We start from the raw sequence: 27,276 nt of genomic DNA, 5'->3' as shown, positions 1-27,276 counted from the left end.
CTGCCTGTGCTGCCTGCCCTGCCCCGCGCCTGCTGTCACCGTATAAATAGAGGCAGCGAGCAGCAGGGAGCTCCTGGCAGCCACCATGAAGGGCCTCAACCTGCTCTGCTGCTGCGTGGCCTCGCTCCTGCTCCTCAGCACTGCAGGTACGACCACCCACTGGGCTGGGGCCCCACAGGGCTGTGGGGCTGTGGGTCCCTGTGGGGGACTGTGTGTGCTTGTGGAGCTGTGGATCCCTGTGGGACTATGGGTCCCCGGTGGGGCTGGGAGTGCCCGAGGAGCTGTGGGTCCCCACAGGGTTGTGGATCCCCATGGGGCTTTGGGTGCCCGTGTGGCTGCAGGTCCCTGTGTGGCTGTGGGTCCCTGTGGGGCTGTGGGTCTCTGTGGAGCTGTGGGTCCCCATGAGGCTGTGTGTGCCTCTGGGGCTGTGGGTCCCCGTGTGGCTGTGGGTGTCTGTGGAGCTGTGGGTGCTCAAGGGGTCTGTGGGTCCCCACAGGAGTGTGGGTGCCAGTGGGGCTCTGGGGTGCCCACTGAGCCCAGCCGAGCACCCCATGGCTGGGTGGGTGTCAGGACGGGGTAGTGGGGGTACAGGCATCTGGGGTCCCCAGCAGCTATGCCAGGGCTGCAGTCACCCCAAAAATGCCCATGGAAACAGAGTGGGTGCTGTGAGCTGGAGGGGAGCATGTACAGGGGTCTGCATGGGTGCCGGGGCTGTGCTGCCGCCAATACACCTGGGGTCAGTGTCACCCATGGGTGCTGAAGTGGCTCCATTTCAGGCTGTGGGTATGTGGGGGGCCTGCCACGGTGCTGGGGCAGCCTGTAGTTGGATCAGGATGAGGTGGGCTGTTTGTCCTGGGGGTCATCGCCCCACCCAAGGACCTGCCAAGCAAAACAGCAATTTGAGTGACCGCAGAGCCCCTTCCCCAGGCCATCCTGTTCACCACCAAGCACCCCTGTCCCTGGCTGGGTGTCTCTCGGGGCTGCACTGTGGGGTGGCATCGCTGATACCCTTGCTTGCCCTTGAGTTAATTTGGGCCGGTTCTCTGCCTGGCCAGGCTCCGGCAGCCACACTGCTGGGAGGGGGGCGGCTAAGTATGGAAACAGCCGTGTAAGGGGACACTGTGCTCCCTGCAGTCGCCCTGGCTCCCCCCAGCCACCAGCCCCCCCCGCCCTGCGCCGCCACGGCCCCGCGCACGGGCACCCGCAGCTGCCGCCTTCTAGCACCGGCACCCCCGGCCCCACTGAGTTTTGGCCTTTTAAGGGCATCTTGGACCATTCTCGCTAATAAATGGGATTTGGGGACAGTGATACATCCCGCCAGTGGTGGGGTGACCTCTGTGGGGCCACAGATCGAGTTTGGAGATGGAGGGGATGGAAAGGTCTTCTATGGGCATGGCTGGTGGCTGGTGCCACCCCAGGCTGGGCTGGTGGGCCTGTGGGACATTGAAGGCTTGTCACCATGGTGGGTGACTGCTGGACCAGCTCCTGGTGAGGTTGGCATGGAAGCTGGCACAGCGTGAGCTGTGGCAGACAGAGGATGCCACGGCACTGGGCACCCCATCACCAGCACCCTGCTCAGCCACCTGTCTTGGAGGAAGCTCCGGTGCCAGTAGGTGCGTTGGGATCTGCAGCCCCAGAGCTGGCTCTGAGGGGCAGCTGGAGTTCCCTGAGTCCCCACGCTCAGTGTCTCCTGCTTATTAGGGGAGTCCTGTGTTTCACTCTGGCCCTGTAGGTTTGGGAAAAAGGTACAAGCAAGGGCAGACCTCCTGCCCATGTTTCTGCTCCACAGGGACTGGTGGAGTTTGCAGTGAGTTTTGCTTTCTACTCGGTCCCAAGCTGGGCTCTCAGAGCCGGGCTCCTTTGAGGTCCAGGAGGTGGCTCGGGGAAAGAGTTTTCCTATTTTGGGGCCTTGTCTTCTCATTTAAACTCCCTTTGGTGAGGAGAAACCTCCCCAGTGGGGGAAGGGGACCAGGAGAAGGGAACCCCAGTATGGAATGATGGGTTTCATTGATGTATCACAGAGGAGTGCAGTCACTGGGGCAAGGGCAGGGTTTGGGAGGCTCCTGCTGTGCACAGGGGCACAGCTGGTTTAACCATCCTGACCTCTGCCTCTGCACAGTGGGTGACCTCTGGGGTAAAGCTGCTGGGTTTTGCAAGTAATGGCTGAGCGTGGAAGTGGAAGGTCACTGCCCCAGATAACAGAGCATCTGCAGCTGGAGTTTGCTAGAGCCCAGCCAGGCTTCTGGCCACGGTGTCCCTCCGGGGAGGGAGGATGGGGACACATGGGACAGGCAAAGCTGGATCCCTCCTCCAGCTGTGATGCCCCTGGCTGAGGAAAACTGCCTGGTCCTTGAGGGTCCCCATGGCACAACAGCATTGGGACATGCCGCCAGAGCCACAGCACCTCGAGGGTTTGGTAACACCTGGGGCTGCTGGGACCTATCACCATTCCTAAAGGCCAGGGTGTGGGAAAGGCCTGTGGTCAATGTGGCCAGGACTGGCAAAGCTCACCAGAGCAGCTGGGAGCCCTGGCAAAGGCCAAAACCCAACGCAGGGCTTGGCGATGGCTCTATGCAAGGGCACTCACCTGTTGCCCCATCCCTGTCCAAGGGCAAGGTCTCCTCCTTGCACTCGCACTTCAGGCAGAGACTGGCCATCTCTTCCAAGCTAGGTGACTGTGGCGAGGCCCTGTGGCCACCAGGAATGGGCCATGGGGATGCTGGTGGGGCAGTGCCCAGCCACCATGCTCAGCAGCTTCACCCTGGGGAGCCCTTGGCCCCCAGCAGCTATCACAGATTTGAGTGGGAGGGCTACAGTGGGCTGCGTCTTCACCACCTCCCAAGCTGGGTGAGGAGCTGAGGAAAGCCCTGGCATGCTGGCACCCTCCTGCAGCAAGCGCAGAGGGCACTGAGGGGCGGACACAGACCTCCGCTGGTGACAGCACGTGCAGGCCACCACCCCTGAGACTCCCCATCCTGCCTCAGTCTGGGACGTGTCACCTCGGGATGGGCTCCATCTCTGTGTCCTCATGGCGTTTTGGGGTGGTTCCCATCGGCCAGGATGTGTGTCACCTGCATTTCTGTCACATGCCTGGTACCTTGTCTGAAGGACACCCCACAGGTGCCCCAACTCTCCCAGAGGGTTGGCTGAGCAAAACAAAGCAGATGTCAGGCATGTTGGCCACGCGGTGACACTCCCATCAGCCTGGTATAGGTGACAGCTGGGCAGGACAGCTGGGACACCTCGCTTGTGCATGGCCCTGATGGCACAGAGGTACCAGCAGATCGTTGTGGGACAGTGTGGGGCTGGGAGGGCTGTGTTGTGCTTGGGGACAACAGTTGGTGGGCTGCACTCTCGCCATTCCCTCATGTCCCTGCTGTGCCCCTGCTCACCAATCCACCAGCCCCACGCAGGTGTCAGCTCACCGCGCTGGGGGCACGGGCTCACTGGGGTGCCGAAACCCCAGCTCGGCTAGCGGGTCCAAGAGTGACTGAATTGCTCATAAAATGGCCCTTCCCCAGGTGCTGCTGGAATAGCAGTGGGTGCTGGTTCCTTGGCAGGGCTCCGCTGGGCTATTTTCAGCCCGCGGGGACATTTCCCTGTAAGCGATAGGCCAAGGAAGCCAGCAAGCTCGTGTGCCGGTGGGGGCTGGCGGAGGGGCCGGGAGTCTCCAGCCGGGCACCCTGAGCCAAGCTGGGGCACTGGCAGCGGCAGCACAGCCCCGGTGCCAGCCGGGTGTGTGGTTCGTCCCTGCCCACCTCCCTGCTTGTGTGAACACACCAGGAAAAATGGCTCGGAGCCTCATGGCCCCATCCCTGTGCTGAGCTCGGATCCCACATCTTGATGCTGAGATGCCTGGGGCGGGCACTGCTGCTTGAGCATGGCTGGGCAGAGTCTCTGCCTGGGCATTCCCAAGGATTTGAGGATACTGTGGGACAGTGGATCATCAGGCATTAAAATCCAGGTTGACAAGTCCAAGGGCTGTCCCTGTCCTGCCCAGGTGAGCAGGAATCCTTGGGATGACCAAAGAGGAGGGATGGGGAGTCTTCAACCAGAAAGACTCACATGCAGTGCGTAGAGGATGTCCCTTGGGCCACCAAGGAAGCCCTGGGGTGGGTTGGCGAAGCCTCCTGTTGCTGGAGGCTTGGGGACAGGACCAGTGGGACCTCTCAGGAGTCCCTCCTCTGGCGGAAGGGACTCCTCCAGCCCCAGCCATTGCAAAGCACTTCCCTCAGGTCCTTCAGCATCCCCCCAGGCTGCAGACCCCACAAGGGACACCATGGGTAGGTGTTTCTCAACATACAGTATGACATTTGCCTGTGCTGATACACATGCTGTTTTCTTGCTGTCTGCTCGCTTGCGGATCCAGATGTCTCCCAACCAGGGAGTGGTGGCTGCTTTATCTTCCATCACCCCAATCTTTGTGTCTTCTGCAAGTCAAGAGTTCAGGTTTTCTTCCAAATCTTAGGGAGGGAACCCTGTGAGGAGACAGTAAAAAAAGGCACTCTGCAAAAGTGATTCCCTGTTGCCATCTCTATGTAGAAAGCTCCGAGCCTGTTTTTAATCTCTTTTGTGCCTCTGGGATGGGACACTGTGGTTGTGTATCCTGGGATTTGTGGTGCACAAGGGTCTGGAGAATCAAGCCTATCCTCAATCAGCCTTGTTCTTGTGTTCTCTGGGTTTCTTGAGCCGCTTTGGAACACTTTCCCCTCCCAGTCAGTGAAGGCATTGGCCTGGACAACTCCAAACTGGTGCTGGAACCAGGGTCCAACTTGCACAGGCTGTGATAGGGCTGCCGTGTGAAATGTGGGCGATAAACCACAGGCACTTTGTCTGCAGGGCTCAGCAGTGGCACCAGGATCTGCCAGAATGGTGCAGAGTGGGAAACTGAGGCAGGGAAGAGATACCATCCTCTGCTGTGCTCCAGTTGAGCCCCCAGCTGCAAGGCTGGGGTGCCTAGGCCTGAGCCCAGGTGAGGGGCATGGGCCCCACTTTGGGCTCCCCTGGCCCTACCTCCTGCTTGGGAAGGGTTGCTTGCTGCAGAAAGGTCAGGCTCATGGGGCTAATCCGTCTCAATTTACTTTTTCCAGAAGCCAGGCTGCTGGTTGGCAGCAGCACGGAGCATTGTAATCCCTAGGCGCTGCACCCCATCCCCAGCAGCCCCCCACACAGCAGCCAACGTCCAGGCAGACAGGGGCTGACCCTCGCCTGGGCCAGGGCCAAGTGTCATGGGGCTGCAGCGCCTTTGGGTCCAGACACTTTCCATGGGGTTTTAAGGGGCTACATTGGAACAAAGCACAGCCTTTTGGCTTCGTTCATCCTTGGCTTTACCTGAAAATGAAGGCACAGACAGGTTAGGAGTGTAAGCTGCCCCCAAAACCCCACTGGAAGGACGAGGGGACAGCAGGACTCACAGGAACCAGTGAATAACTCCCCTGTGCACTGCAGGAGCCGGGATCCAGGCAGATAAAGGGGGTGTGCGAAAAGCCATCCCTGTGGTGCTGCACATCACTGGCCCCACGCTTGAGGCTCCAATTTCTACCAGAGGGGGAGAGTGTCCCTCCCAGGGCCACCTGTGCCCATCTGTCCCTCCTAGCTGGACCCTGGCGCCGTCCTGAGGGGCTGTCCCTCCTGGAGGACCCATTTCAGCAGCGGGGTGTTACCGTTCCATACGGTCCCATGCAAGGATGGAGGGAACACGGTGTCAGGGTCATGTTCAGCCCTCAGGAGCCATCCCTATCCTTTCCACACGGGTTTTTCCTGGCTGCAAGCCAGCCATGGCATCCTGTGGCACACAGAGCCTCACCGTGAGCTCTCCATCCCCACAGCTGCACCCCAGGGTGCTGTAACTGCTGCAGAAAGGGTCTCCAGGCAGCTGACAGCCCTCCCAGCCCCTGCAGACAGGCGTGGGATTTGGGGTGGGCAGGGGCACCACAAGCCGGGGACACTCTGGGAGGTCAGGTCCCCAAGGGAAGGGGGGCGAGGCCTCCCCTATGATGTCCCCCAGCCACTTGGCACACCGCGGGGCGTGAACAAGGGGAGCCCCAGTGTCACTTTACAGCGTAGCTGTCCCTGCTCCCTCCTGGAGTCCACGGGGACCTGCAGGACAGGCCCCAGGTGCAGATGTCACCCTCGACTGGCAGTGGGGTGAGGGGCTGGGGCTTCTCCATTCACACTCCACCAAGCTGCCCCTTCTCATTCCCCCGTACAGTTGCTGGCCATATTTTTAGCCTCCAGCAGACGCGTGGAGGGTGTTAAGCCCGTAACCTTCGGCCCATTTCACTGCTCATCAGCCGGCCATCTGCAGATCAGCACAATTCGCCTTGTGATGGATTTGAAGACCATGTAGGGGAAACAGGAGGGAGAAGGAGGTGGAAAGGGGAGAGGGACTTTGTACAAGACCTTAAAGGTCACAGGAAATAAAGCCCATGACCAGCACACTGGCAGGGACATCCCAGTCAGAGTGCCTGGGGAATATTTCCCTTCTCCTGCAAGAGAAGATTCATGATGGGCACTGGGGTTGCCGTTGTGCCTGGCCATGGTGGGTGACGGCCCCTCTGTCCCCCGTATTGTGTAAGAGGGGACAGGCAGGCCCCAGACAAAGCCCTTGGGATGCACAGTGTCTCCTCTGCCTGACCCTGCTCCCCCAGACCCGGCTTGATTCTCCTCAAATGCCTGCCCGAGAAGCTGTGCTCACCTCCCAGCCCTCCAGGTCACCAGCTATTTTGGGGCCAAGCTGAGAATATCCTTGTCCCCATTGGCCGAGGGGACCCTCAGGAGACCCAGTCAGGTCTCCAGGCCACCAGGGCCAGGCAGGGGCGTGCTGGCCACCAGCCACCCGGGACTTTGCAGTTCAGACATAGTACGTTCCCCTTCAAGTGGCTCCTGGTAGGCTGGGCAACTTGAGGAGTCCCATCGGAAGGGGACCTGAAGGAGAGGGATGCTCCAGGAGGGGAGGGAGGCATGTTGGAGCTGCACGGGACCTGTCTCCCTCCAGCTGGGAGATTAATTTGGAGCCTGGAGGCACCTGTGAAACACATGCCAGCAAAGGACGGGGGAGGTCATCGAGGGCAGACCGAGGGTGACCCGCGCATCCGGTTTCGGCAGGGCGAGGGCCCGCGGGATGGCGGCAGCTCTGCTGTGCCAGGCTGCAGATGAGAGTGACTGGAAATCCTGACATGCTGAGGGACACACCAGCCCTCCCAGCCGCCTGCCACTGGCACAGCTCCTTCCCCAGCGTGAGCCCACCATTGCCGCCCAAATCCCAGCTAACAGCACCACCGGCCCTGCCATGGATACAGGCGCATCCCTGGCCATGGCAAACCAGCTTACAGTGGGCAGCACGGTCTGGGGCTGACACCGTGCTGACCCTGGCCTGGCTCCTCCAGTGCTTGGCCACCGCTGTCCCACATGGCTGAGCCCAGCGAGCCCCAGTGCCGTGGCTTTGCCAAGTCCGGCAAGGCCCTGCCGATGGTCTGCAGGACACATGGCCCCGTGGCTCCCTGGCAAGGACATGGTGCAGGAGCCAAAGGGCTGGCGGCCCGTGCCCAGCGCTGTCCATGCCCTGCGCTTCCCGTGGCCGGCGCTGCCCGTTCTCCTCCCCACAGCCGGGTGGAGGTGGCATTTCTTCCTGGTTGGCATCTGCTTGCCAGCTGGAGTACAAAGGAATTATTTTCCTCTGAAACGCTTCCCTGGTATGCAGGCATTAGACGTTTCGGGGGATTATTTAGACTAGCAGCAACTGTTTGTAACAGAGACAGTATAGCTGGTGATCTTTTATTTTTGGCACCCGTTGACTAATGTTAAATTGCAGTTGGAGGCCTGTGGAAAATATGGCTGGTTTCTCCTGGGCCACAGAACAAACTCATTGTGTCCCCGCCAGCTGTACAGCACGGCAAATGCTTTCCTAGTGAAGGGATGCTCACAATAAATAGCTCCTGAGCCCTGCTGCCAGGGTCAGGCCCTGCCTGCACCCGCCTGCCCTGCACCAGGGAGCCCCTTGCCCCTTCCTCCCCTTCACCCCTTCCTCCTCCTATCCTCACCCAGCCACCTGCCATGGCCAGCACTGGTGACACTCTCCTGAGGGCTGGGGAACCCTTTTAACCTGCCAAGTACCCATAGCTCTTTGAGCTATGCTTTTCATTATTCCTTTCCCCTCATTTTTCAGGGCTGCTTTGCCGCCTCCCTGCAGCGCTTTGCAGTGGGTGGCAGCCACGGCCCCAGGCAGCCATGACTGGCGCAGCCATAGGGCCCCCTGCTAGCATCTGCTCTGCCCCCCCACAAACACCTCTTTGCACCCAGCTTCTTGCGACAGGGCTAGGAAATTAAGCTGGAACTAGAGAAGGTTTAGGAAGGAGTTTAAACCTCACGGTAACAGCCACAGATCCTCCCTCAGAGCCCCTCCTGGAGCTGACGGGGGATCAGCAGGTGCCCCAGTAGCCACGTTCTGGTGCGGGTAAGACTGACTGAGCTGTTCTCGTCATTTAGAGCGGCACAGCCCCGGCACGGACCATGTCGGCGGTGCTGCCGAAAGCCCCTTGCCGGCTGCAGAGCCCAAGCTGGAGGAGAAGGCAGCTGATGGCAGCCCTGAGGAGGAAAAAGATGGCAGCCCCATCAACACCTCCTTGCCCAGCGTCACCAAAGATGGACATGGCAAGGGGGAGGAAGAGCCCATGGGTGGCCTGAGCAGGGACTTGGGGCCAGGGGATGGCCAGCCAGAGGAGACCATCATGGAGAAGGGCCAGGAGAGGCATGGAGTGCCACAGGGCCCAGGTGATGACACCACCTTGGGTGTCCCTGAGGCAGCACATAATGAAGAGAACCACCTGCGTGGGCCACATGATGGCTTCCGTGCCCAGGAGGATGAGAAACCCAGCACCAAGGAAAGAGCCTCTGAGGACCAGGGGCAGCCTGGGCAAGAGAAAATAGATGGGACAAGAGCAGTGTCTGCTCCAAAGAAGGAAGAGGAAGGAGCTGAACAAAGCTCAGAGGAAGATGACAAGCAGGGGGAGTCTGAGGAAGATGAACAAGATGAGTCTGAGGAAGATGGAGGTGAGGAAGAGTCCGAGGAGGAAGGTGAGTCTGAGGAAGAGAAAGAATCTGAGGAAGATGGTGCTAGGCCAGCAGGGCCAGAGGACAGAGATAAAGGGAATGACAAGGAAGTGATCGGTGCTTCTGGCAATAAGGGCAGTGGTGAACCAGCAGCTGTCAGCAAGAGAGAAGCCAGGGATGGCCCTGTCAGCTGCCATCACCCACCCTGTAGGGATGCAGCAGAAGATCCACCAGCAGCAGTGGAAAACCCACCAGCGGCAGAAAACCCACCGGCAGCAGAGGAAAACCCACCAGCAGCAGAAGATCCACCGGCAGTGGTGGAAAACCCACCGGCAGCAGAAGATCCACCGGCAGTTGTGGAAAACCCACCGGCAGCAGAAGATCCACCGGCAGTTGTGGAAAACCCACCGGCAGCAGAAGACCCACCAGCAGTGGTGAAAAACCCACCGGCAGCAGTGGAAGACAACCCACTGGCAGCAGAAGACCTGCCAGCAGTAGTGGAAAACCCACAAATGGTGGAAGACCCACCAGCAGCAGAACTCTCTGCAGACAAGCCATCGTTGGCAGAAATGGAGAGCACACCTGGCCACAGCACCCAGCCTGCTGCCACCAAGCCCTCGCGTGGCCAGATAGGTTGGAGTCTTTTCTTGTTGGTGTGCTGTAGCAGTGAGAGTGACCTACTATCAATCCCCAGCAGAGCTGAGCTTGGCACATTAAACTGCGCCTAGTGCATGGCTCTCTCCTAATGCTTGTGCTTCCCACGCCTGCCCCTAATCGCTGCACGGCTGGGCCGGCTGCGGACATGGAGGGCACAGGCAGGAGCCCACAGACGCCTGCAATGCAGGTGCTCGTCGGAGCGATACCAAAGCTGGCAAACATTTCCCTCGCTGCACTTTAAGCCCATTTCTCCTCTGGACTGTGGACATGGATAAGGTTTTTGTCCCCCAGGCTCCTTTCAGCACTCACAGATCAGTCAAAGGTTCTTTATCTTCCATCCTCAGAGTTCTCCAGATCACCAGCTCTCTTGGTGCAAGGGCAGGACACTGCCCAGGCTGGTGGGTCTCTTGTCCACCAGCCCTTGCCTCATTGGGAAGGTGTGAAGAGGGATTCAGACTGATGAGTTGCCAAAGCACTGGCTCCAGCTGCATTTGGTCACTGAAAGGCAGGTTAGCTAAGGAGAATGGACACCCCCCATCACGATTTCCTAGAAACGCTTGTGGACTTTGGCCTACAGGTTGGGTAGCGACCTTCAGACCCAGCCGAGCCTTTTTCTGCTTCCCTCTGTAATGTCCCAGCTCAAAAATTTCACAACTGTGCTGAAAGGGAAACCCAGTTTGCTCTTGGTGGCTTTACTTGGCAAGTCAAAAGGTCTTCCTCAGCCCAGCACTTGGGAGACATTGAGTACAGCCCCAGGATTTGGCTGTGCTCCGCATGGCCCAGGTGTCCCCAGCCCAGCAAGCCACCACATACCTGTCCCCAGCCCTGTCCTCAGACCCCTCCTAAAGCCCAACCCAGCTCTCAATATCAAAGAGCACATTGGAGATGCACAGGGCCCTTGGTGTGCCAGCACCTCTAGGGCAAGGACATGTCTGTCTCCCCATTTTGGAAACACTGGGGTGCCTAGCCCAGGTGGAGACAGCCACCTCATATTTCCAGGGCCTGGCATGGAGCCACTAGGTCCCCAGGGCCACCCTGACCCATGGCCTCACACAGAGGGCTCCATCCTGACATGGGAACAGAGTGGGGAGAAGTTGGAGGGAATGACTTCACTGACAAAGCAGAGGCAGCCAGCCTCTCGAGGGCCACACCGGGTCTTACATACCCTCACATCTCTGTCTGAATGGGTAATTTTTAGGGGAGGAGGACAGAGAGGGAGAGCAGAGAAACTCACAGTTGAGGCTTATCCTTGGAGCAGCTAGAGCTGCTAGGGAAGCACTGGGGCGGGCAGGGGCCCTGTCCCACAGCAGGTGCTACATGTGCTCCTGCCCTGTGCTGCACCTCAGCCCCAGGAGCCCCTTCCAGGCACATCCTTTGCATTCTCCACAAGTGCCAGTTCCTGCTTTCCCTGGGGAGGCACTGTGTGCCTCCCTTGCCGGCCCCTCCTCAGAGCCACGTGGTTGCCCATGATGTTTCCCCCAGCAGCCACGGCCCTGGCAGCCTCAAGGAGCCTTTGCAAAAGTGAAACTGCATGGTGTGCCAAAAGCAGCAGTGGCTGCTGAAGCACCCGGTGGGTCTGTGGGCTTGTGGTGTGTGTGCTCCCTTGTTTCTTCTCCCCAGTAGTAGCTTGTGTGAGCTCCTGTGTGGATTCCCTCCTCCAGTGGTAACAGATCTCCTCGCCTTTTTCCTCCAGAAGAGGTTGAAGATACCAGCGAGCCAACCAAGCGTGACCGGTCCCACTTGGAGAACACTCTCAAGCTGAACGAGGACAAGCCCGCCGATGATTTCTCAGGTGAGCGGGTCTGGGTGACACCAAGCCATGCATGTCCTGCTCCTTCAGTCCACACCATCCCTGTCCCTGCAGGACAGGCTCCATACCTTTCTGCTCCACCAATAGTGCAGATGGGATTTCCCTCCTCTGGAGTGTTTTGGTTTTACCCTTACTTCTTGAAGGTCCAGCAACACTGTGTTTTCAATAACAGCCCTTTTGCTGTTCTTGAGTCAACATATTTCAGATGTTTTAAAGACGGCTCCAAGGGCATACAAGAATTAGGAGGGTAGAGAGGCTGTAAACTGAAGATAGCGAATCAGCCCAGTCCAGCCACACTGCTGCCCAGAGAAACCCAGGACAACTTGCAATAAAGGGTTTGGATTTTGATTCCAATTATTTATTTGGTTTTGCTATCATAAGGCTTGTTTCTTCTGGCCCCATGGGCAGTTCACACTGCAAAGAAAGTGATGAAAGCTGCTGTGGAAAAAGCTCCTTCTTTCTCCAAGCCAACAGCTTAAGGACTGTGTCATGGGTCTCTGGCACTGTGGTGGAGCGATGTTCATGGGTGTTGAGTGCTAAACAACATTAATGAGAGATGTCCCTTCTATCAGTGGCTGGCACATGTAAGACCAACAGCAGATGGGGACAGTGCCCAGCAGGAAACATTAGCAGGGAGGGGCATCAAAATGCATGACTGGGATTAGTTTGGCCAAGATTTCAAGTGTGAGCCAAGTCTCTTGGTCCACAGCTGAGTCACCCTCAAGACCTGCAGGGAATGCCCAGCGGCTTACCCAAGAGGGATCCAACCAGAGTGGTGTGGTTCGCCTTTCACCCATCCACATGCTTCTACCCTTGCAGGTGTACTGCAGCGGCTGAGGAAGATCTACCACTCCTCCATCAAGCCCCTGGAGCAGTCCTACAGATACAACGAGCTGAGGCAGCACGAGATCACAGGTAATGCCACAGGCAGCGGCGCCTCCAGCACAATCAGGTTATTGAGATGCAGATAACAGTGTGAAAAGGAGATCATGGAAAGGCTTGGATAGTTTGTCTAACTTTACAGCTTCCCAAGAAGGCCACAAACATGCTGGGCTTAGAGGACACGCCCTAGTGAACCCAGTGGCAGGCATTCCTGCATCTGCCTTAGCCCATCTGCTGTCAGGACCATCTGTGTAGGCTGAGCATTGAACCCTGCCTGCTTTGGGTCATCCACCTGCTCAACATCAGTGCCCTGTACTCATGCCAAGCAGAGATCATGGCCCAGGGAAAAAGGCTTGGCAAGGAAGCTTAGGACCTCTCAAGGCTGGGGTTGAGCTTCCTGGGGGTAGCTGGAGCTGGCATCCTTCCTGCTCATCCTTCCTGGGACACAGCCATGTGGGCAGGGTATTCCTCAAGCTCAGCAGCCTTTGCTCATGCTGGGAGTTAGAGTTTCCACCCCTTGGCAATCACAGACACATTGGATCAGGTGAGCGGGTCCTTGTGGCCACAGGCATTGCCTTAGGCCGAGCCCCAGTATCACATGCCCCTCCAGAAGAGGAAAGTGCAGCACTGGCCCCAAGATACTCAAAACTACAGGAAGCTCTTGTGACCCATATGGCCCAAGGAGCCTCATTTTCCAAGCACGGATGGCTCAAGCCCAAGTCTGAGGTCCCTGTTCACTGGGGTAACTCTCCTGTAAGCCCCTTCCCAAGCCTTGTCCTGAGACAGGGCCAGATGTCCCCTGTGCCTTGGCTGGGCAGGCAGGGGATGCTGGAAGGAGTCCCTTGCTGCATGTGTCCCAGGGCCACATGCCTACATCAACCTCCTTCCAGGGTCCGTCCTTGTCCTGAAGTTCTGCCTCCCTCCCTGGGTTTCCAGCCTCATACACCCTGGAGCCAGGCCCTCCCTCCTGGTGGGACAGGACGTAGATACACCCTCTGCACAGACCTTCCTTTTGCAGCTGGACCCCAGTCCACCAGCGCATGAGTCCCACATTTATTTGGACAAACCCCTGGGACTCATCCCCTCAGAGCAGAACCCCTGTTTTATAGGTACTCCCACTGCAGCCCAAATGCAATTCCTAAATCCATGTCAGACATTTTCTAAGCAGGCTTGAGCATCTGCATACCCAGCTAGCCCATGTCTGGCTTACAGCCAGTGGGTAGCATGGGGGACCCATGAGGCAGGGACAGGTCTGTAGACTCCTCATCACCAGTCCAGGTCCTGTCCCCTCAAGACACAGAGCACCCTGGACATCATCCACCACCCACCCATTGGGGTTCTAAAGGGTACATCTGACAAGCTGTGCCTGGATGCCTCCCACAGCCAGTTCCATGTTCCTGCCTTTGCCTGCCTTGCTCTGTGCTCCTTGCCAGCAGCTGGGGACCATGACCCACTTGCCATGTTAGAGGGTAGCTGGGGGCTCACAGCAACATGCCATGCTGCAGCCAGAACAGGAGGGGTGCCCCACATCCCATCGCCCCACAGCTGCTGCCACCCACCTGTTGTGCTGGCCTGTCCCCTCCCTCACACAGCCAGCACAGCACTGCCCCGTGCCTGGGAGAGGAGTATCAGGAGCAGCAGTGTCAGCACCGCGGTGCTTGTCCCCACAGCCCCTTAAAGGTGGTCCCATGCAGTTAGGACAGCTCAGCCATGCCCTGTCCCAACTGTCTCCATCCTGGAGCTCACAGATTCAGCAACACCCTGACCTCCTCTCCAAGCTGCTGTGGTCTGTGTTGGTTGGAGTGTAAGCAAGCACCAGCATTTACTGTCAGCGAGTCACAGGACACTGTTTAGGAGAATATGTGGGGTTATAGGGGCAGTTGATGGGCTCCCAGCCTCTAATCCTCACTTTGCTTTTCACTGCCAGCTGATGCACCCTCCAGACTCAGCTCCCAGTACACAACCTGTTTCCTTGCTAAGGACACCTCATCCTGCACTTCAGCCACCCCATACCCAAGCAGCCACCTCCCTGCTCCATCTCAGGAGGGAGCAAGTGTTTCTCAGGCCCCCAATGGCTTCTTCCCTCCCAGCTCCTGAGGAAACAAGCACCAACCCTTGTGTTTTCCCAACCCAAGCACACTCTACTGTGTCCCATATGGCACCCTCCCCGCAGTGCAGATGCAATCCCAGAGCTGGTAACCCACAGTCACAGCCTCCTGGCCCCAAGGGAAGGGCACATGGACACACTGCAGTGCATACAGCCCTTGGCTCAATCACGAGAGGCCTTGGTCACACTCCCCTCAGAAATGTTTCTCCTGCTACCAAACTCCTCAAAGCACCTCTGATACCCCAATGTTGGCACACACAAACCCATCCTGAAAACCTAAGGCCCAGCAGTTTGCCTTTAATACCCACAGATCCAACTTGTCCCAATCCCCCATTAGTAGTGTAATTAGAGAAACCTGCAAATTAGGTAGAGAGTTGGCCCAAGAAGCCCTTTTGACCTTACGAGGCAGGTGAGGACATGGTGGGGCTGAGAGAGTCTTCTCGCTGCTCCCTCTGCATAGTGACCCTGTCCTGTGTGGGTTCATTGCAATGGCAGTGTCTCTGCAAGCTGGGAGATGCCCCCAGGCTCTCCCCCTGTGTCCCCCTCCATGGCAGGGGGGAGGCTGGAGTGAGCAGAGTTGCCGGCTCAGCTGGCTGGGAGGAGCGGGACAGCTGGGAGAGCAGCGGGGCAGGACTGTCATGGAATATGTGTGACCTTTGGAGGTGTAAGCCAATCTAGAGGGGTGCCATCGCAAGCACCTTCACCCCTCCATTACACGGCAGCCCTCCATTTTGTCTCCCCTCCCATCAACTCTGCTTGAGTGCACCAGTCAGTGTAACCCAAGGAGCCCCTCTGCTCCTCGCAGCTCGCAAAAACACCCATGTAGTTGAGTGTCGCCTGTCCTGGGGGAGCTGCAGCTGCCACCCTCAACCCAAGGCTCTGAACTGTCAGGTTGCATCCCAGAAAACTCACCCCATACCCTCCACTTACAGCATGTTTAAACCTGGTGGGTGCCATCTCCTTTTCCCTGGCTGCCACCCTCCTGCGTCTCCGCTCTGCCATCCCACGTGGGTGCAGGCACATTCCAGCTGGGTCGGTCTGTGTGCTTGGTCGCAGCACAGCCACCTTGGAGGGACTGTCCCTAGTTCAGGGGTGAGGGACTCTCCCTGTCTGGTGATGGGAAGCTTGCTGTGAAGTCATGCCAGTTTGTGGTGCATGCTGGTAACCCTAACTACTGTATATGTGCCAATTAGCAAGTGTCCCTGTGTAGGGAATGACCTCCCAGTGGTCATCACCAGTCAGTCTAGGGCTGGATATGGATAACCACACAGCTGGGGTGGTCAGGACACTTGTTGGGATTTGTTGCTGTCCTAACCACAGCTTTTTGGGCTCCATTTGCTCAGTGAACCTTGCTGGGGAAGGCAATAACTCTGCTGAGTGGGGCAGGAGGGTTGGGGTGCTCTCTCAGATGTAGCAGCTCTCCTGGGGCTGCTCCCCCAAACCCCATCCCCGGTGTGCCGGGCAGACTGGGGTTTGGTGCTTGTCCTGGTAGGACAAGCTGTGGATGTTGTCGCTCACAGACTGTAACTCCTTCTCTGCTGCTGGGAATGTGGCTGTCTCTGTCTTTTCCTGCCCACGAGAAGGCCAGGGCCAGTCTTCAGCTTCCTCCTCCGCCTGGGCCAGACCCAGGCAGCTGCATCCCTTCTTCGACTCACGGTACCTTTTCTCTCTCCCCGTGTCCCCTGCTAACAGCTTACCCCGGACGCACCCTGGGCTCCTCCGCCACAGGTTGGTATTGCTGCCTGCTGCCTGCATGCTGCCAGCACTGCCTAAGCTCTTCATTGGCCTCCAGCTTTCCTGTTCACCTGCCCCAACAAGACCACACTGCCCAAGCACCAAGCAGACCCTGGTTATCCATGTTCCATGGCACTTGTGGGAGCCATTGTCCCCAGCCCTGCCAGAGCTTGGCACGTGTATCACTGCACTTGTCTGTCCCAGGCCTGACTGTGCATCTCCACCTTGCCCGGGCTCTGACACCTTTCCTTCTTGGGTTAAGCCTCAAGAGATTGCACATTCCTGAAGCGATGGTTCAAAGGTGTTTGAAGTGGACCTGTGGGTTGACTTACTACCCACGGCATGAACTGGAGGAGCCCAGCAGATAACTCACCCCGCAGGGGAGCTCTTCCCACCCTCCACCCTCCTACATGAAGAAACTTTCCCAAATGTCCACCCTTGATCCCCCCTGGATGCATTTTAAGCCAATGAGCATGCAGCAGCTGTCCCAGTAACACAGGCTGGCCCCTGTGTGGCGGCCTCAGCCCCCTGGGGAGCCAGAGCTGGCTCCTGTCCCTGCCTGTCCCGCTCAGGGTGTGCTGCCAGCCCCCCTGGAGAAGCAGGAGATGGGAGATCGGCCAAGAAGTACCAGCCAACTCCCACCTCTTCCCCCGGGTCCAGCGCTGGGCCATGGGGACGATGTCCCTGCTGAGATATAAGGCAGGGAAATCACATCTTCTGGCTCTTATGTCCTACCCCATGGCCCCCACTGCTGGATCCTGCATAAATGGGTTCATCTGCACCCTGGTCCCGGATCCAGCGGAGCCCTATCAGTGCCTGGAGGGCCCGCAGCTCTGTGTCGTGCCAGCGTGCTGGCAGCAGAGAGAGCTGTAGATAAATATAGCATATTTCGATAGCTGTCTTATCTGCATCTCTAGCTGCAGGCGCACAGACGCGTGCGTGCGTGCTGCTTGCGTGGGTGTACGTGCGCGGGGAGCAGGGCGCGGAGGCAGGCGCAGGCAATCTGCAGCCACGTGTGGCTTGTCCCTCCGTCTGCGGGCACACGTGCTGTGAGGATACTCGTGGCCTTGCATGAGCAATCTGGCCACCCCTCTGAGGGCTGCCGGGCAGTATATCTGTGCTGTAGGCAGAGGGGCCGGCAGGGTTTGTGGTACAGGGGTGGGGTGACAGCGTGGGCAGTGTTGGGAGAGTCTCCCCAGGTGATTTGGCCTTCCCAGGTGGTGTGAGGGCAGAGCAAGACCTTAGTGCCTGTGGCTCAGTCTGAACGAGGAGAGCTGTGTCCTCCACTTCATGTAGCATCCTCGGCACAGACTTGCACAACAGGGGGTGAGCCAACACCAGGCACTTCTGCTGGGCTTGAGGATGAGGAAGGAGAAGACCCAGCCCAGGGTTAATCCCAGCCCCAGAGCAGCAGTCCTCAAATCCAAGGGCAGCCTGGTGCTGCAAGCAACATGGAAAAACCTTTCAAGAAGCCACTGCTCTGCGAAAAAAAAAAAAAAACACCACCTTTTTGGGCATTCAAATTGCTCCTACTCACAGAACTGAACAGTCCAAGACAAACGCAGGCTCTGCAGAGGGAGACATGACCTTCCTGGCCTTGTTTGCCTGGTGCTTTGCCAGATCACAGCATGTTCTTTACCCTGAAAACCTGGCAGCTTAGAGAAGCTGTATTTTAGGCTGCTGTGTTTTAAGCAGGACCACAGATGCAGGGGTGTAAGGTCTGAGGACCCTCCTGCTCACAGCAGGGCCTGATCACACACCGGCATGCAACTGCTTCAGTGAGCACCACTGGGACATGCCTGGCTCGGGCTGGGATGAGCCTGAGCTGAGATGAGCTTGATCAGAGGTCGGCTTGAACGTGGAGTCAGGCTGGGCTGGGAGCGAGCAGCCACAGGGTGGCTGGAGAGAGCTGTTGTGATAGAGCTGCTGCCATCCCTGCCCTGCAGCCAGCAAGGACTGGCTCTTTTCTCCAGCCCGACCACCAAGGTGATGCACAGGGGTGCTGAACAGAAGTAGTGGGGGGATGTAACTGGAACAGATGTCAGGCCAGCACCCCCTGGGTGGGAGATGCTCTCTGCTCTCCCAGTCTATGGGCAGGAGAAAGGACGATCCACGCGTGGCCTCACACCCTTGGAGCTGCTGTGTTACCTGGACTGCTGCGAGGAGCCAGTGCCTGGTGTTGCTCACAAAGCCCATGGGGTGCCAGCTCCCAAAGCAAGGAGTGAAAATGGGCTCAATGATGTGTTGGTGGCCTGGCTGGGGGGCTGCCTGCATCCCTGCCCACCTCGGCACGGTGGAGCAAAGGTGGAGACATGGAACAGAGCCGGGGCGCACGGGCTGCCTGTGTTCACACAGCCACGCCTGGCCAGGAACGTGTTATGAAAGAGCACGCGGGGACCCGCCTCAAACCTCTGGCACAACATCACAGGGGATAGTAATAATAATAATCCAAAACCCAATTAAAGCCAGCAAGCGAACAGAGCAGCAAGGATAGAGTGACACAGAGGAATGATTAATAATGAAAATCTAAGTTTCAACATTTGTTTTTGTCCTGCGTGAGAAGAAAACTTTGGATCCCTGCAGCTTGCAGGCAGGGAGCAGGCAGGGAGCAGGGTCCTCCCCCAGTTTGGATGTGGCCACTCTGCTTTGGGGAGGAGGGTTGAGCTGCATGGACATAGCTATGTCCCATGGAGAGATGTCCCCAGCCCATTCCCTTCGCCAGCAGTGATATGGTGGCCCCGCGATGGGTAGGTGCAGGCAGGAGGGGCTGACACGTCCTGCCTGACTTCTGCACCCATGGCTGGATGTGTTCGGTGCAGAGCTGACATGCAGTGCCCTCCAGCACCCTCAGGAGCTGTAGCTCAGCACCACATGGGCTCTGCAGCTCCCCAGCTTGCTGGAAAGCTGCCAGTTCCTGCATGGGCAGCAGCCACGGAGCAGCGGGGTCTCTCAGCCACCGCAGGGAAAACAGCTCTGGCTTAGGAGTGGGGCCAAGGAGAGGGTGCTGAGGGCAGCACGGGTCCCCCAAGGGCATCTCCTTGCTGTGGGGAAGGGTCAGCTCTGGCTGTGGGACAGCAGCTCCAGCTCCCTCCATGGCTCCCAGCCCCTCCCCTGGATGGATTCCTGCTGGCAGTGGGACAGACTCACTCCCACTCTGAGCACAGTATGGGGATGAGGAAAGTTACCACTAATGAGAACTCTCTCATCCAATTTTTACTTCAATTTCTGGCCTGGCTTGGGCTCGAGCTGACCAGCAGGCTTCCAGCTCTCCTGAGCACATCTTTAGGGCTGGCACAGCCCATGGGGTCCTATGGCTCTGCCAGCTGCCTGCCACGAGTCCTGCAGGGATTGCTACCGGGGCACTGGCTGTGCATGTCCAGGGACCCCCGAGTTCCCAGATCAATTGTGTGGCATCAGGACAAGTCCTTACGGGCCATCACCAAGTTGGTGAAGGATTTAGAAAATCATTTGGTTTGCTCAGCCTGGAGGAGACTGAGGGGAGACCTCATCGCAGCTACAGCTTCTTCACAAGGGGAGGAGGAGGGGCAGGCGCTGATCTCTTCTTGTTGGTGATTAGTGACAGAACCCGAGGGAATGGCAGGAAGATTCACCAGGGGAGGTTTATGTTGGTAAAGGTTCTTCACCTAGAGGGTGCTGGAACACTGGAACAGGCTCCCCAGGGAGGTGTCACGGCCCCAAGCCTGACAGTGTTCAAGAAGCAGTTAGACAATGCCCTCAGACCCATGGTGTTAATTTTGGATGTGAATTTGTCCTATGCAGGGACAGGTGTTGGACTTGATGGTCCTTATGGGTCCCTTCCAACTCAGGACATTCTATGATTCCATGATCACCAGCCTCTTCAAGCCCCCTAGCAAACTGCAGCACTTGAAGAATGTGGGATGGGGACTGTACTTCATTCTCCTCCCTCCTTTCCTCAAACCCAGCACAGGGCTGTTTGCCCTGCCTGTCCTCCCCATGCTGGGATGAAGCCTCTCAACCTGCCCACACATAGGCAGGAACCCTCTGTCTGACCGGGAGCCACAGCCCAGGGGCAGATTCCTGCCAGGGTATGGTGGAAATGCAATGCAGGCAGCCAGCCTAAGGCTCGCATCGTGCTTACCAAGCACCGTAGCATAGTATTGCTCCTTAAGCCATGCAGCTCTTTTTGCACGAGGCATTTGCCTGGTTGTGGCATGGCCAACCCCTTTGCATGTCCCATGCTTTATGGCAGGTGCCTTCAAACAACACTCCCCCCCGCAGCCAGCCCCAGACTCACTCCAGCTAAACCAGAACAGAACTGACACAAGATTTAAAAGACCTTCAGGTCCTCCTGTACTTTGAGAAAGGCTCAATCTCAAGGAAGGTCAGAGAAGGTTTGCTCTTGCTGCAGCGAGGTGGAGTGTCCTACAGAGCATGGTGACATCTCGCTCCTGCAGACACTGGGGCCTGTCGCTGGGCAATGTCTTGGCTCGCGAATGGCTGGTGGCCCCAAAAGGGTGGCTGTTTCCCCGGCAGCGCCGCCAGGCCGCTCAGATGGGATGCTCATTACAGCCGGGAGTTAATCGTGCAGCGGCGACAGCTATTGTTTCTTCACTTCCTCTTGTTATTTCCCCTCTCCGCAGATGGGGAGATCACTTCCAAGCCAATGGTGCTATTCCTGGGACCATGGAGCGTCGGCAAATCCTCCATGATAAACTACCTCCTCGGGCTGGATGACACTCCCTACCAGCTCTACACAGGTACCATGCTCACCTCTCCCTCCCGACTCTGCCCAGGGTGTGCTGGCACCCACATTTCTGCATCCACGTGGTCAGCAGTTCCCAGCCACGTCTATTCCATCCCCGCATTACAGCAGGGAGGTTGCAATCTGGTCTGTGCCACCTGGCCACAGTGCCACAGGAGGGAGAGGTTCCTTACCATGGCCCAGGGCCTGTCCGTCCTCCCTGGGGAGGCGGTGGGCATCTCACCCTGCAGCATCCCCATCCCACAGCATCTCCATCCCGCAGCACAGGGCTCACCGCTTCCAACCCTGACCACGAGAGCAGCAGTCACATTGCAAGGGCAACTCACCCTTGTCTTCTCCCCTTCCTTCCTCATGTGGAGGTAATTAATTCACCCTCCCAGGAGAGCAGTCATTCCCCTTCGCTCCTCCCTGCTCCCACAGGTGCCATCTCACAGCTGAGTGCAGCTGCCCACGGCCAGCTCTGCACCAGGGTGGTGAGGGCTCCCAGGAGGTAGTTCTCCAGGACACCTTGTGCAGTCAGACCACTTCCAGAACAATCCTACTCCCCAGAAGACAGCCCTGCTAGCATTTTCTCAAGAAGTTTGGCAAGGGTTTCATGGCTCTGCTGCTTACCTTCCCCCAGCATCTCTTGGCAAGTGAGTGATGCTCCTGAGCTCCCCAGCTAGTCCTAGGCCAGGCCTGTCATGTCCATTGCTAAGCATGAATTTCAAAGCTCTGCTGCTCCTCTTGTTGCTGGACAGGGGCAGAACCCACCACCTCCGAATTCACTGTCATCATGCACGGCCCCAAGCTGAAGACCATTGAGGGCATCGTGATGGCTGCCGACAGTGCCCGCTCCTTCTCACCTCTGGAGAAGTTTGGGCAGAACTTCTTGGAGAAGTTGATAGGGATCGAGGTGCCCCACAAACTGCTGGAGCGAGTCACCTTCGTGGACACTCCGGGAATCATTGAAAACCGCAAGCAGCAAGAACGAGGTAGGAGTTTACTGAGTTCATTCAAGGGACTCTAGAGAAGAGCTGTAGGCTACCAAAGGGGTCTTGCATTGGAGGGTGGAGGGAATGGCTGCCCATAGCTGCAGCAGCAGCTGAGACCTGGGGAACATTCCCAAGTATCATCAACTAGAGCAGCTGTTTCTGCTCTTTGGAGGTGTGGCAGACAGGCATATTGGCAAAGTGTTTCCTGGGGACTCCTTGAGCTGATGAATCTCTGCCTCAGCTCAGCGTTCAATGCCTTGTTTGTCACCCCTGGAGCCAGCTTTGCCAATGGCTGGTGCTATAGCAGGACCTAGAGAAGCACCACTCCATCACCACAGCACCTGGGATGCCAGGACAGATCAGAAGGGCTTCTTGACCCACTTGGTGCCCCCTGGGGGAAAGCAATGATGTGGCCAATATCTGCTCAGAGCAGCAGTGAGAATCTCGCCAGCAGCAAGGAGAAGGAAGGTTTGGAGGTGAGGCTGAGGGAGACACGTAGTTGCAGGCCCAGACACACAGGGATGGGTTTTCACGCCAAGAAACTCTGAAGTGTTTTCAGCACATGAGAAACAGGTTCTGGGCCGCATGGGAAGTCAGCCATGTCCCACACCCTGTCCAAACCAGACAGGGCGTGAGGCATGGCAGGATCAATTTTTATCTGTCCCTTGACCTAAAGGGACTAATCCTGTGCTGGCCATTTCTGCTGGATTTCTCTTTCCTCTCCTCAAGGTTACCCATTCAACGATGTGTGCCAGTGGTTCATTGACAGAGCTGATCTCATCTTTGTTGTCTTTGACCCTACAAAACTAGACGTGGGCTTAGAGTTGGAGATGCTGTTTCGCCAGCTGAAGGGTCGTGAGTCTCAGATTCGAATAATCTTGAACAAAGCTGACAGTCTGGCTACCCAGGAGCTCATGAGGGTCTACGGTGCCTTATTCTGGAGCCTGGCTCCTCTCATTAACGTCACAGAGCCACCCAGGGTGTACGTTAGCTCTTTCTGGCCCCACGAGTACCATCCGGATACCCACAAAGACCTGTTCCTCAAAGAAGAGATATCACTCCTGGAAGATCTCAACCAGGTGATTGAGAACAGGATGGAAAATAAGATTGCCTTCATTCGCCAGCACGCCATCCGGGTGCGCATCCACGCCCTTTTGGTCGATCGCTATCTACAGACCTACAAGGACAAAATGACCTTCTTTAGCGATGGAGAACTGGTGTTCAGGGACATTGTGGAAGATCCTGACAAGTTCTTTATCTTTAAGTCCATTTTGGCAAAGACCAATGTCAGCAAATTTGATCTCCCCAACCGTGAGGCTTACAAGGACTTCTTTGGAATCAACCCCATCACCAGTTTTAAGCTGCTGTCTCAGCAGTGTTCCTACATGGGAGGGTGTTTCCTAGAGAAGATCGAGAAGGCCATCACACGTGAGCTTCCCGATCTCTTGGGAAGCATCGGCTTGGGGAAGAAGCCCAATGTTCTCTCCTGCGACATCACTGGCTGTGGTGAAACCCCAAAGAATCGCTACAGGAAACCCTAAGGTGTTCTGTAATACAACCATCCACGTGTTCCTACTGGTGAATGAGCTTATGTCTTATCTGTCCAAGAAGCCGTGGTTTGTTAACCCTTTGAGTGCCACACTGGCAGAGGCTGCTGTACGATGAGGACTTTGAGTCATTGACATCGATGACAGGGGAAGATGGGCGGGCATAAGAAAGAGAATAAAAACTGTGAATTCCTGTCATTTTATCTTTGTTCTTTCAAGTAGAAGGCCATGTTTAAGCTGTAAGTATGAGCAATGCACGGTGAGCTAGATCTGTAGCTGCTTTTTCACTGGTGCCAAAAGTGCGCAAACAGGAATTTCAGTCTCTGCATCCCCAAAGCTGGCAGGGAGTGAGAATGAGGGCACGGTGTGAGCACAGGGGAGACCGGTGACACGCTAACCAGGGCATCACCAGGAGCCCCGGTAAAAAGCGCTGGGCAAGGAAAGTGAGGCCAGGTCCCAGCTGTTTTCAGACACAAACATCCTATGAATCTCTGCAAACATTGATCTTGTTTTTCTTTCCAAGACTTTTAGGTCACCTGGTGAGTTCGCCGTTCACTTAACAGCTGAGTTGAACTTCTGCAGCCTTCACCTGGGTGTTCGCCTTAAGAAGGGGCTTTTGCAGGGTCATTTGTAGTTCCAGACAGGGAGCTGTGGTGGGATTTGCAAGTCCATATCAGAGGAAGAAGTGGGCTAGAAAGAAGCTGCCAGCAGTGGCTGAGCTGTGCTGGAGGAAGAGGGCCCGCACCCCAAATCACACAGTCCCTCAAGGGGCTGTGAGCAGGTTTTGCTCTCCCTGGGCCAGCACAGGGACAGGCACTTGGTGCTTGCGTGTGCCATTAACCAAAAAAACCTGTGCTGGTGAGTCAAACCTGCAGATCAGCAGGGATCCCAGGGTTAAGGGTTTGGCAGTTTGACCTTGTTCAAGTTGCTGTTTCTTCAGTCAGAGCCCCATGGTTTTGTGCTCTATAGAAGAAGGCAACAGCCATATCCTTTTTGCCCATCTGCTGATCTCTTCTCCTCAGGACAATCCAGGCAGGTTTCTGTGGCTTGTTTGCCAAACTTTCTCCATTTTAGCCCTTTGTTGGCTCATCTCTGCATGTCAGCGCTTAGTCCTGGAAGAAGGGGTATTGCTTTGGAAGTACCCAAGCAGGGCAATGTTCCCCATGGACAGCCAACCTTGAAACCTGTCAGTGAAAGCCAGGGGATTAGGAGTGGCCTCATCACTTGGCCCTCATGGCCAGCACAACTGGCTGCCAAGCCAAGCACAAACCAGCCAAGAGGTAGCTGTTGCACTGGATGGAGACTGGAGCCTTGAAGCCCACTGGTGACCTGCTGAACATCCTTTCTCCTTCATCCTGCCAAATGACTGCAGCTAGCGCTGCTCTCCAGGGAACCTCTGGAGCAGAGGGACTTAGCTTTGACAGGAACAAGAAGACGTGGATGTGCCAGTCGAGGCAAGAAAAAGGCAAAAGGAATGAAAGAGGGAAAGAGAATGCTGGGAATGAAGGCTCTGTTGTGATGGGAAAGGTGTGAAGGTCATCACCCCTTGTCTCTATGTGCCCAATGGGACATGGGCTAAGGCAGAAGGTCCATGGGAGCTCCACGTCGCCCAGCACTGAGGCCAGGCACTGCGAAGGAGTCCCCTCGAGTCCAGGTGAGTTTGGGGTGACACCAACCCAGGAACTTCCATGCTCCTTGCCTCTGCTTCAACATAGGACTCTGCCTTTGAACTAATGAAGACAAGACCCAGATTTACATCCGAACATGGGAGGGGGCATGGCTTGTGCAGAGGGATTTTGTCTGCAGCGCAGTGAGGACTAGAGGTACGAGTGAAAGCGAGCAGAGTGTCAGGGAAAGCAGCAGTCAGAGCAGCCTGGAGCGGAGTGATACGCTCGTGAGTCAGTGCCATGAGGTCTCAAACCTGCCTCAGAGCTGCTGCCCCACTCCGCTGCTGTTCCTTCTTCCTTCTTGTCCATGATCCTGTTGTTCAATGGCATCCCGCTCTGCCTCATCCACTCCTCCTTGCCTCTCGCTCCTCCGCTGGGCTGGTCTGCACAGTTTTCTTAAGAACAATGGAATAGAAACACTGACAGAAATGTGCTAATATTGTTGCTGTCCCTGTTGTCATGGTCTGTGTCACTGTCACGACAAGCAAAGGCCATCAAACATCTCTATTTGCAAGCACTGTATTGCGCCATCTCTTTCTTTGCTGCTCTGTCCCTCCAAAGCCTGTGGGCTTTGGGAACCCAGGGAAAGGGCCCCCATCCCAGGAAGGAGCCGTAACTCTCCCTTATGGCCTTGAACACAAAGGCACCATCGCTCTGCTCTCAGGCTGCTCCCATCGTTCTCCCCATCCCTTCCCTGTTTTCCACTTCTTTTGCTTTACTCTCCAGCTCCTTGCCTTCTCTCCTCCCTTTCTCTTCCCTTCAGCACCTTCATGCCCTGGACCCATGTCCTGGATGAGGCTCCTCTGTTATGGCCAAAACCTTTTCTTCTCCCCCAATGTTGTATGTTAAGGCTCTCTTTCCAAAGCAATAGCAGCGGTTGTCTGAAGCCAAGGCTGTTTTCTGCTCCCTGTGACACACACGCTGCCTCAGGGAGATGCTGGCACCGAGATGTTTTCTCTCCCATGGATCCAACTGGCTGTTAGTCCCAAGGGGATTGTGGTCCCCAGCCCAGCTCTCTCTGAGCTTTGTTAGGAGAGCTCTGGGAATCTGGGGGTGGAAATGGGGAGCAGAGAGACTTTTTCACTTTGCCAAGAAACCCCAAGATCCCACATCTGTGGTGCTGGGGGGTGAGTGTCTCACCCAAGAGCATTGCAAGAGGGAGGGAGCCGGGATACAGGCCCGCATCGATGCCCATGATCATGTGCATTGGGATAAAACTGTCAGCTTGAACATCTTCTTGTCTAATAAAACCTGGTATTTTTCAAACACACTCCCTGGAGACACTTGTTTTGTTTCTCTTGCTGGTGCAGTGCAAGCACTGGGGCTGGGGTGGCTGGGGGGCTGCAGCTGTCTCCTTCCCCAGACCCGGCCTCGTACCCATCCCTTGCCTGGGACCTGATGGCCACACCTGAGCCATTTGGTTGCTTTTTCCAACCTGGCTTCCCATGGCATAGGCACAAACTTGCAAAGCGAACGCCAAGCTCCTTCGTTTTGCACTTCAGGGCAGCACGATCCTCCCTGATGGGACAGAGCCTTGTTCCCACCTGCACCAGGAGATGCCCTTTAAACCCCCTTTGTGTGTGTTCCTTCTCCTCCTCTTCTCACAGAGCGCCAGCCATACTGAGCACTCAGAGAGAAAAGCCAACCCTCCCCTCAGCCACGGGGACTGCGGTCCCCTGGGGCCCGGCACAAACCCGGCTCTGATTCATCTGCGGGGGCTCCGGCACAAAGCCCCGAGGAGAAGCGGGAGCCGTGGGGCTGGTGGTGAGCGCCGGCAGCCGCAGGGCTGAGTCACGGCCGTGGGCCCACGCGCGCCATGGCAGGTAGGAGCCCGTGACTCAGCCTTGCCGGCAGCGCCGCGCACGGCTCGCCCGCCTGGGCGGCAGGGTGGGCTGGCAGGGATGCTCTGCATGGCGGATGCTTCTTCCCACTCCAACATCACGATTATGTCCTGCCTGCCCTGGCCACTGCCTCGAGGAGAGCCCTGCAGGGATGCCCTGGCTGGGACCTGCAGGTGTTGGATGCCACCTCTGTCTTCTGCCTGGTGGCAAAGGCACCTGCAGCCATGGAGGACCATGGAGGAGGGCAGGGGCCTGGGAACCA

General features: G+C 57.1%; 1 protein-coding gene across 5 annotated transcripts; it reads left to right on the top strand.

Moving 5' to 3' along the window:
* Window positions 1–26,443, top strand: SRL (sarcalumenin). 5 transcript variants are annotated; one of them, XM_065850430.2, is made up of 8 exons: window positions 21–146; window positions 8,488–9,684; window positions 11,405–11,500; window positions 12,338–12,433; window positions 16,200–16,235; window positions 20,864–20,980; window positions 21,726–21,959; window positions 22,689–26,443. In XM_065850430.2, the coding sequence occupies exons 1-8, from the start codon at window positions 86–88 to the stop codon at window positions 23,498–23,500; spliced, it is 2,649 nt and encodes an 882-aa protein (XP_065706502.2). In that variant the 5' UTR covers window positions 21–85; the 3' UTR covers window positions 23,501–26,443. The 5 variants fall into 5 exon arrangements, with proteins under 5 accessions (XP_065706504.1, XP_065706502.2, XP_065706501.2 ...); XM_065850429.2 differs by having other exon boundaries at window positions 11,402–11,500; XM_065850432.2 differs by lacking the exon at window positions 8,488–9,684 and having other exon boundaries at window positions 1–146; window positions 11,402–11,500.
* The last annotated feature ends 833 nt before the right edge of the window (window positions 26,444–27,276 follow it).

This window comes from Patagioenas fasciata, chromosome 15 (assembly GCF_037038585.1).
Source record: "Patagioenas fasciata isolate bPatFas1 chromosome 15, bPatFas1.hap1, whole genome shotgun sequence".
In the NCBI taxonomy this organism is placed as follows: Eukaryota; Metazoa; Chordata; class Aves; order Columbiformes; family Columbidae; genus Patagioenas; species Patagioenas fasciata.
This window is presented reverse-complemented; position numbering and strand designations above follow the sequence as displayed.